At 36.7% G+C, this 10,073-nt stretch overlaps 1 protein-coding gene across 2 annotated transcripts; it reads left to right on the forward strand.

Moving 5' to 3' along the window:
- The first annotated feature begins 2,783 nt into the window (after positions 1-2,783).
- Positions 2,784-9,210, forward strand: LOC134855422 (uncharacterized). Of its 2 annotated transcripts, none has more exons than XM_063871945.1 (6): positions 2,784-2,924; positions 3,730-3,883; positions 4,274-4,391; positions 6,873-7,022; positions 7,593-8,099; positions 8,930-9,210. In XM_063871945.1, the coding sequence occupies exons 1-6, from the start codon at positions 2,807-2,809 to the stop codon at positions 9,116-9,118; spliced, it is 1,236 nt and encodes a 411-aa protein (XP_063728015.1). In that variant the 5' UTR covers positions 2,784-2,806; the 3' UTR covers positions 9,119-9,210. The 2 variants fall into 2 exon arrangements, with proteins under 2 accessions (XP_063728015.1, XP_063728016.1); XM_063871946.1 differs by having other exon boundaries at positions 8,944-9,092.
- The last annotated feature ends 863 nt before the right edge of the window (positions 9,211-10,073 follow it).

The raw sequence follows: 10,073 nt of genomic DNA on the forward strand, positions 1-10,073 counted from the left end.
TTTGAGTGCGCGCAAACCCAAATATTTTGAGTGCGCGCAAACCCAAATAGTTTGAGTGCGGCAGTATCTTCACCCGATTTTTTTCTACCACAAAGAAAGCCTATAGGGGTAAAGTGTGGCGTCATATTTGATTCCTTTCAGCCTCGATTTGGATATAAGTATTTCAAATTCCTTATTTAGGCGTTGAGACAAATAGTCTAATTAGAAGTGGTGTTGCAGTTTTTAGTTCAATCGTTACGTTGTTTGTTTTCTTTTTACTAATATGCCCGAAGCCAAGCTTTTTCGTCCGCTGAGTATCCAAACAGTCGATTGAGAGCCGATTTTTTAAGAGACGATTGAAATAGTACAAAGTCTACAGATCGTGTTTTTCATTTGTTTTTTAAAGGAAAGTTCAGGAATTCAAGGAAAAATTTTTCAGGCTCAAATTTAATTTTTCACGAATTGACCTTTGTTGATTTCTTTGTTCATTTACTTTGTTGAAAGGAAGGAAAACTCCACTATGACTCCAACAGCCGACGTGTTAAGGTCACAAAAAACGTTATTGACTTTCAGAAATCGAATTCAATTTTCAAGTTTCCCAGAGGATTTAAAACTTTATCTATTGATCCAGTTTTCAAATTGAGTTTTGATGTTTACTTGCGTTCATTGACTTTTTTCTACTGTCTGTTGGCTATGTTCATCAGTGGCTCCCAATACGATCTGTTTCAGGTTCTGAAAATGGAGAGAGTAGTTTTTACTACGAATAGCTTAGTCCGTTGTGCCAAAATGTTTGTATTTTTATGACTCGTAGAGCGTCCCGTCCGATCATTTTATTGTCCGAGGAATTTGGTTACAATTCTTGCAAAGAGCAATTTTGTATTTTCTTTTGGGTTCAATTCAGAATTCTTTTAATTTGGAACAATTCTTTTAGATAGTAGATAAACAACAGCTATCTTTTGCATCGAGAAATATTGTGATACAGAGACACGCAGTTTGGAGATGCTAAAATTTTTCGAGATGTACTATTTTTCTTTCTTTCCTTCTACTATAAGATGTTGCTTGTCTGGTACACTAGTGGACAAAATTAAGCGCAAGTTCAGGTTTTTACTCTCTAAAATGCCTGTTTTCAATGTCCTCTTTGGACATTATTCATTTCGAATTTCAGAAAATGTTTTACATAGACCAAGAGGATATGATCGGAGCAACCCCATCTAAGAGTTTATCAAGTTTTGATTTCAAACACCTACCAGTTGTTTCCGGGTTTGAAAATGCCAGTTTTCTTCATTTGCAAGAAGACTTATACTTCGCGTGAAAAAGTAAGCAGCGTCCGAAGTTTTCACACTGATTGTTTCCGTTTTTCTCGCGCTGAGATTGATTCACGTGACATGAACAATTGTTTTACTCCGCTTATTTGAGAAAGAATTCACTACGATGCGGAAAACTGGCCTTTTCAGACCCGGATTGGGTTGGTAAGTTTTTACGCTAGCAAGTATGAACTATCTTTTTCTTTCCAACCCAAGTCGCAAATAATGTTGTGATAAAGTGTGTTCATTTTGAACGGTGTTCATTATGATCAATAACCAGCTATTAAGTACAGCAAATGCTAAGGATATTCACATAGACTATTATTGATCCGACTTTCGTAACGAAAGTAACGGAATATTTGTGCTCGGGGTGGTTGTTTTCTTCTGACAAATTTCGACTTTTTATCAGCCATTTTTGACTGGATTTTGTATATCATTCAAAAAGTATTGTTATCTTGAGCTTAAACTTGAAAAAATGTTTCACTGTTATTATTTTTCGTAAAGTTATGGGGGTTTAAAAATTGCCAACTTGGGACAATTAAAGCGATATATTTCGCGCTAATAACGCGTAGGCGGAGATTTAACCCGTCATAGAAATAGTTCCAAATTGGTTCAAGAAAGCTTATTTGCCATAATTGATTTGTTATTAGGAGTGAGATATATCATTTTGTATTTTATATGGCGTGTGGGAGGATGCTTTCACAAAAAATCTAAATTAAAAAAAATTCTTTATTTTTATTACATTTAAATTTTATGTTATTACTGCTCCATAGACTGCTCTATAAATTGAGGCATGTTAGTTGGTTATTTTTTTTCAAATTGACTGGTACTGCTAATGTGTCATAATTGGCGTGTGTCACTTCACAAATTTTGTAGACTCATTAGCGTTATCTGTCATGTTTTTGTTTGTATATGCGAAGTGCAAGTTCGCCTCTGTTAAAACCATACTTTGATTATTTCTTAGGGTAGCTCTGATCATTTTCTCTTGGTATATGTAAAAACTTTTCTGAATTTCAAACTAAATGTTGTCAAAGTGAAAACAGGTGTTTTAGAGAGTAAAAACCTGAATTTGCGCTTAATTTTGTCCACTAGTCTATAAAAACACACGAGAGAAACGCGAACAAAACATGCACGTTGAAAAGTTTTTTGCGTCGTTACATAGTTCTTACTTTCTATTTCGTTTGTTATATTGCGTGTGGGGGTATGATTTTCACAAAAAATCTCAAATTTAAAAAAAATCTTTATTTTTACATTTAAATTTTATGTTAATACTGCTCCATAGACTGCTCTATATTTCGCGCTATTAACGCGTAGGCGGAGATTTCTACAAGTGAAATAAGTGACTGGCTTAGTGTAAGTGAGCGGTTTAAACTTTTCAGTGTATAGTAGCGTTGCTTTTTTCAATTAAAGCACGGAACTTTTTGAGCACGTGTGTTTTAGTTTAAGGTTTTTAGTGTGTAGGTGAGTTCAAAGTTGGAAAGCCTGTGTGATTTCAGTTTGAGTTATGTTCGAATGTATTTTGAATGCAAAGGTTCCTTGACGATTCACTAGATGTAGATCCAAGCAACACTCAGGACTGGAACTTTTTGTATGAGAGCCATAAGAGCATCGTCATGTCATCGGACGGGTGGCCTCAAACAGGTAATCATGTTCTTATTATTTGATATATCTTATTATCTTCTAGATCTTCATGATCTAGTATTATACAAGTGGAATAAGTGACTGGCTTAGTGTTAGTGAGCGGCTTAAATTTTGACGCAAAAGTTATAAGTAAATATGGAATTTTCTGAAGTTTAAGCAGTTAACGGCAAAATAGATAAACACGAATCTTTTGAAGCTTCTAAAATACAGGAATTTATTCAAATCAGTAATTTGTTGAAGAGTTACTGCTGTAAACAGTAGCGTGCCGAGGGAGGCTGGGGTGACCGTCCCCTTCAATTCTGGTTGCAAAAATTTTCCAAAGGGTCTCCCGTTTGGTATAATTTTGTAGATCCATTTTTGGCTGGTCAACCTCAAATCTTTTTCGAAAGGCGCTTTCGGCGCCGATATAACTTCTTAATTTGAGGGGAGCGCGCTCCGAAAAAAAAAAACGATTAAAATCTTTTTAAAAGTGCTGAAAATGTCATTTTTAGCCTGTTTTTTCATAAACTTGCCTGCGTCGAGAACGCTTTCCACAAAATACGGTCCTTTAGAATTTTTCGAAGAGCTGGGAAAATCAAATTGGTCGACCTATAAAAAAGGTCGACAAACTTTTAATTTTTTTTTTCGAAAAACCGACCCGTAGAAAAATTACTCGTTGTATATGATGCTCTGTAAGGTATTTTCAGCATCGCAGAAGTCTTCTGAGAAATCTGTATGGAAAATCCTCAGTTGAAACTATTTCACATTTTCTAAAAACAGACATTTTTTGTTCATACACTGAGAACAACTGAATGTTCAAATTTAGATTCAGAAGATAAAAATTTGGATGGAAATGAGAATAAGAAACAGGCAAAAGAGCAACAGCAGCCTACTTCATCCAAAGGGGCAGCTGGCGGGGGAGGGGGAGGGGGAGAGGGAGGAGGGAAGGATTCTCATCTGGCTCAGAGTCAGGACCAGTCGTACGAACACAGCAGCCATTTAATTTAAGTCTCAGGAGACATAATGCGTTTTTCAAGTTTTGCAACAGTTATAGCTGAATTTGTTGGAGTTTGCCCATATATATTCGATCCAAAGCAACCGTTATTTTTTCATTTGCCTATACAGTAACGAGATTCTAAATTGATTTCCCAATTTAGTACTGGTTTTGATCGGGAATTGCTGAAGGAATTTTTCAAAATGATATAAAGGGCTTTTTTCGGAATTAAACTATTGACAGATTCAGTTTTTTCTCAGAGAAGTTTCAGATCTTTTTTGCCGAGAGATTTGTTTAAGAAACGAAAATCTAGTAAACAATTTGCATTTGAATCACTTGTCCGCAAAAGTTGGACTTTGTTGCTGTGGTTGTGTAGTGGTAACTCGACCACTCCGGAGATAGAGGACGAAGTGGCCCAGATCTATGGCTCCACCTGGCTCAGGAGGAAGGACTCCGCAGACATGTATGGACAAACCAACAGCTTCGTCAAAAAGGTTAGACAGGTTGAATGGTTCGCTGAAACAAATATTCAATTATGCGATTTACCACAAGTTTTTTTGCAATGCAAATGCAGATTTTTCGTTTTTCAAAATCAGCGATTACAATTACTCATCGGAGAGAGTTGAGTCATATATCATTTTAATGCCCTCACAGTCGTGATTTGATTTTTCCTAGTGTCGAGAAAACCGGTTTGAAACTTTTGGTCTTTACTCTCAATTCGAGCGACTAGAGCGAGCGAGCAGGCTTACACTAGCTTGTTTTAATGGCTTAAAAGCTTGCAATAGCTCAATTTAAAACGTTTAAACGTAGTTTTACTCGAGTAAAGTTAATTTTTTAGAATATTTTGGCGCCTTTTTGGAATCGAAAACTTTTAAATTCAAAAAACTGCAAAAAAAATTTCAATTTTCTTATTTTACTATGACTGTCGAATATGCCTAATATCTAGGTTTTTAATCAGCTCCCTTTATCTCACCACGCCGCCGCAAATTAAAAACGGGGAATAGCCTGATCTGAGTTGCGCTAACGTGCTTCTAGTTGATCGAGAGAGCAGTTCCTCGATCGAGGAAATGTCAGGTGAGCGCAAAGGGAGAAGTTTGAGAGGACGAGCGTCATTGACTGCGTTGGTAACGTATTTAGTGATTTTTTAAAACCAAGTTGATTTTGTCGGTGTTATTGTTAAATTGTTAAAAGGGGGGAGGGGTTAAAATCATGGCGCTCGCAAAATATTTGGTCCAGTTTTTCTTTGAAAATTGATTTGAAGTTTGATTTGATTTGTGTTGAAGAGGACGGGAAATAAATGAATGGGGAATGATATTTAAAAAATTGAGTGGACAGAAGTTTATTGTGCTGCTGCACGGAAAGTACTTCGCATTTAGTGTGTTGATGATCTACAGAGCTCGGCGAACTGTGTATTCAACGACTTATAATTTGTTCAGGGTGGAGTTGCTTGCAGCGGGGACCAAATAAGTCATGAGTAATCGAATATTGTCAATCTTTGTTTTGTTCAGGGTTTAATCTTTCTTAAATTTGATTTTTCTTCACTGAAAGGATGTTTTTTTTTTGCTTTTTTTACTGTCTTAGCCTCACAATATTTCTCTTTTATGATAGAACTATCAATCCCCAATCCTCCAGTATCGATGTGGGCTTGAGTTTTGTCATTTATGTTTCTTTGGCCATCCTAAACCCTTAAGTTACCAGAATCCACAACTGCTTCTGAGTCCTTGGTTTGTGTCCAACTCTCTCTTGGCGCGTAAATTTAACCCCCTTTCTGCAAATCCTTCTAATTTATCCATCTGATCTTCGAGAATAAGTTCGGTTTCTGTCAGAACACAAAGACCAGGTTCACAACGTTCACTGTGCCAAATGTGAAACCCGTTGTCTCTGGAAGATCTTAGATTGAAATGATCTGGAGAAAGTGAGTCCCTCTACCTAATTCTTAGTGTTGGTTTATTGCATGTAGAGTTTTTTCCGATTACAAGTCGTCTACGCTCATTCATGATAAACGGTGTGAGCTATGGATCGACGCCTGCTCTCTTCGCTGCTTTGGCTTGTGCCCCGTGGGTCTCACTGCTTTGTGATTTGGCAACCATAATGAAAGCGATATTGACTGAGAGAATATCCTTGTTTCTGGCAACATGATTAGCAACATGGGCAGATCTAGGATTTTCTCGAGGGGGGGTTCGGATTTTCAAAAAAGTTCGAAAATCTTGTCGACCTTCTTTTTAGGTCGATCAAATTGATTTTCTGAGCTCTTCCAAAGCACCAAAAAGACCGTTGTGGTCAAATTTCTTGCGCCGGAGGCAAAATTTTGAAAAAACAGGCCAAAAAAGGCGTTTTAGGCACTTTTTTTTGAAAAGTGACCAAAAAATCGCGTTTTTTTGGCGCGCGCTCCTCCATCAAAGTTAGTGTATATTGGCGCCAAAGGCGCCTTTAGAAAAATTTTAAGGTCCGTCAGCCAAAAATGGATATCTGAAAATATTACAAAGGGGGGGGGGGCTTGTACCCTTTGGGTCGGCAGGTTTTCGAATCCCTGAGGGGGGGGACGCGCCCCCCTCCTAAATCATGATTAGCAACATGAGGTTGTTCGCTGTAATCACCTTTTTCTCCAGCTTTGAACAAGAAATTCCAATCATTTCTAAATCAAATTAAGTTTGGTTGTACAAAGTCTGAGACTAAAGTTACAAAATAATTCTACTGAGAGTCTACCTCAATACTAAGACTGGCATCAGTAAGTTTTTCTTCTGAGATTTTTAAAGTTTTGATAAGTTGCGATATCTCCAAAGTTTTGTGGATTAATGGTGAAGGCTTTTTTTGCAAACTTGGCTCCGCGGCAAACCAGCAAATTACTTTGTATAACTGGTTTGATTCAATATTGGTAACTTTAAAGTAAAACTGAAATTAGAACATAATTACTCATTTTACAATACAAATATTGTAATGCAAATAATAATTATCTTATATCTTTCTGCCTGTAGAGTTCATCGGTGCCGAAGTGTGAGCGACATGTGTTGGTGGAGTGTGCATTCTGGTGTCAGGAGTGCAGTGTGGCCATCTGTCTCAAGTGTGTCCAAAATGCACACAGGGGCCATAGTTTCCTCCTCCTAGACTCCATCATAGATTACAAGGTAAAAATATGCTTGAGCATCAGTAGTAAAATACTTACAAGGCTTAAAAGTGTCCGTCATAGAGTACAATATAGACAAGTTGTAAAATCAGTAGCGATTTCTGATGGCAGTAAAGTTGAAATTCGTAGCATTTCGGGTCATCCGTCGTCCAAATTTGTACCGTTGCAGGTCAAAGTTTTGCCCGAATTTTTTCAAGCTTTTGTTAAATATTCAAGTTAAAACCATAAGCAGCGAGGAAAACGACAAGAAGTACACGAGTTTTTAAGTTCTTCAGGATGAACTGCTTTTGCGTCCCTGCTAAAGAACTGCATGCAATTTTTTAGCCTTTTTCGGTCCTGGGATTTTTGCGGATCTCTCTAACTATTCCCCCTTTTGCAACGAGGGATTCGTTACCAGGTACAAAGCTTACATATGCTTAACCATTGAATTATTGTTTAGTTGGGGTGGCAATTCGTTACTGGGTATCCTATGGGGGAAATAGTTAAAGAGATCCAGTTTCGCCTCACTTATCCTAGCCGCTTGTTACGGTCGAGACTGCAAGAAAGTTGAGTTTCAACTTCATGTTTTCAGGTGAAAGAAGCCATCTACAGACTTGATTTCCTGAAGAAAAACATGTCCTATGTCGAAAGCAACATAGTCGCATGTCAGAATGAAATCGACTTCCACAACAACCAAGTCAAGTTGTTCATACGTAGACAACGTGAGTGCAATGAAATTCGTGAACTACCTAATGTGTTCACAGAACATATGTCTGAATTGAAAAACATGGCCAATGGTTTAACTCATGAAGTTGATGAGAAAATTCTGTCGAAGGTTTTGAAAGTGTTACAGAAAACAGACGACGATTTCTTTTGGGTTAAATCTACGCTGAAATCTCCGACGGTGAAAACATTACCTTATTCCATGCAGACACAAAGGTTCAAGTTCACTGTCAACCCCTGTACGTTGTCAGCATTTCGCTTGTTCAAAAAGAAGGAAAATAATTTGTTGGCTACAAAGATATCTTGCCATCCTATAGAAAAACCGGATAAACCTGATTCGAAAAAATCAAAATGGGAGGTGAAGGCTGACTTCAAGGTACTCGTTTGGTATTTTAATCACGGATTTTTAAAAGTGAAAACCTATCTATGAAGCAAAGTAGAAATTCAACAGAATGCAATTTTAAATCTAGAATTTCCAGTGGCATTATAATGCATGCTGGTTAAGAATAATGATCGTTGGGAGTACTCTATTTCGGTCGTGATTTTTTTCGGGAAAAAAGTCTTAAAATTTGTTCACGCTCAATTTTGAATTTTCGCGGTTTGATGTTTGATTTTTTTAAATGCATGTCCTTTCCTTTGTTAGAAGGAAGGCAAACTCAACTATCGAACAGCTAAAGTGTAAAGGTCAGGAAAAACGTGATCGTCTTCTAATTTCGAAAAAGGAATTTAATTATTAGATTTCCCAGCGAAATATAAATTTTACATATTGATCTAGTTTTCTCATATTGGGTAAATTTTATCGCGAAGTGTCAGTCATAAATTGTTCTAGAAATGCAGAGCTTTAAGCCAAATATTTTTGTCGAAATCGGACGTTTCCTTGCGTCCATTGACTCTTTTCTAACTGTATTTCCAAATTGGGTCAATTTTATCAAAAAGAACCAATCATAAATTGTTTAAAATTCAAATAGTTTAAAAGGCATATATTTTTTTCTGTAATTTTTTTAAAGTTTTTTTTTGAAATCAAGTTAGTTTTTTTTCTGTTTTTTGCGTTCAGTACTCTTTTTCCAACTGCCAGTTGGCAATATTCAAGTTTTTGACAAATCGATTGGCTTCAACTTGTCAATTAGAGTCATTCACAAAGTTTTAGCAGAAGAGAAATCTTTAAAAATGACTTTTGGACTAAACGAGTACCTTTTTTACTCTCAGTTCTCATTGTTGAGTGTGATGAACAGTCACCACAATCTGACTAAAACAGTAGTGGGTCACACATTCAACTCAAACTCCACCAGCTACAAGATCAAGTTCGCCACTCTCCTCCCATGGAGTGAATACGAAGACTCGACGGGAAAGAGGAATGTCATGCTGGAGCTGCTTGTGCATTATGAGAAGATATAAATTAAATTGATATTGTGATAGAAGATGCTGTTTGAAAATTGAGGTCTCTTTAAAAGCCCCATCGCAGCTTCTGCCCAATCTCACATCGAGAAAAGGGGTAGATTTTTTGCTATGTATTCCTTTCCTATTTGCTTAAACATCAGATAATTCCTTTATGAGTGAATTAAATTTTCTGGGTAATGAATGTTGGGGGGGGGGGGGGGGGGGTATGTTAGTTAAAGAGGTTCGAATATTTCAAATATTATACTGAAATGAAGATTTGATTGTTTTGAAAAATTGTTGATCGGTTTTGCTTTCGTCGTAAATGTTATTTTGAAATTTGTTTATTTATTGAAATTATAAAAATGGCAATTTGCGTTTTTTTTTCATGTGATTTCGTTGTCGTGTGTGTGATTTCGTTGTCGTGTGATGAATACAAATGGAAGAATGACTTAGAGTTGTGGTCAAACTAGTCAGACCTTATGGAATCTTTGCTTGCGTCTTTGCAAAGTTGTGATTAATTGCGGAAACAAGCGTTTATGTTTTGAAACGAGTTCGCATTTTTCGCTGCCAAATTGACTAAAATTATTTATTTTTCTCTTCTCTAGTTTTTTTTAAAGCTTTTCCCCTTTTTTCTCTGTGCCATCTGTTCTCAGCTTGATTTTGTACCCTCTTTTTTCTCTTCCCTTTTTACCCGTCCTCTAAATGGTTGATTGACGCCCCATTTTTTATTAAAGATGCAGCTGAGCTTCATCATATGACTGCATACAAGAAAATGCTCGGATAACGTGTACTTTAGAAATAGCATCTCCCAATTTTAATTATTTTGCTTCGCATGGAAGAATAAAATTTAGTTTCTAGCTGGTTCAATAACTCATTACACAAGAGAAGCTTATTCATTTTCACGAAAGTTTTTTTACAACCTACGTTGCAAATAAAAGCAGGGTGACCACTGGGTCACTATTTTAGTGACCAG

This window comes from Symsagittifera roscoffensis, chromosome 10 (assembly GCF_963678635.1).
Source record: "Symsagittifera roscoffensis chromosome 10, txSymRosc1.1, whole genome shotgun sequence".
NCBI lineage: Eukaryota > Metazoa > Xenacoelomorpha > Acoela > Convolutidae > Symsagittifera > Symsagittifera roscoffensis.

Coding starts and splice junctions, on each gene's coding strand:
- LOC134855422 (XM_063871945.1), top strand. CDS start 2,807: ATGCAAAGGTTCCTTGACGATTCACTAGATGTAGATCCAAGCAACACT. Junction 2,925..3,729: donor GGACGGGTGGCCTCAAACAG/GTAATCATGTTC, acceptor GTTCAAATTTAG/ATTCAGAAGATAAAAATTTG. Junction 4,392..6,872: donor CCAACAGCTTCGTCAAAAAG/GTTAGACAGGTT, acceptor TTCTGCCTGTAG/AGTTCATCGGTGCCGAAGTG.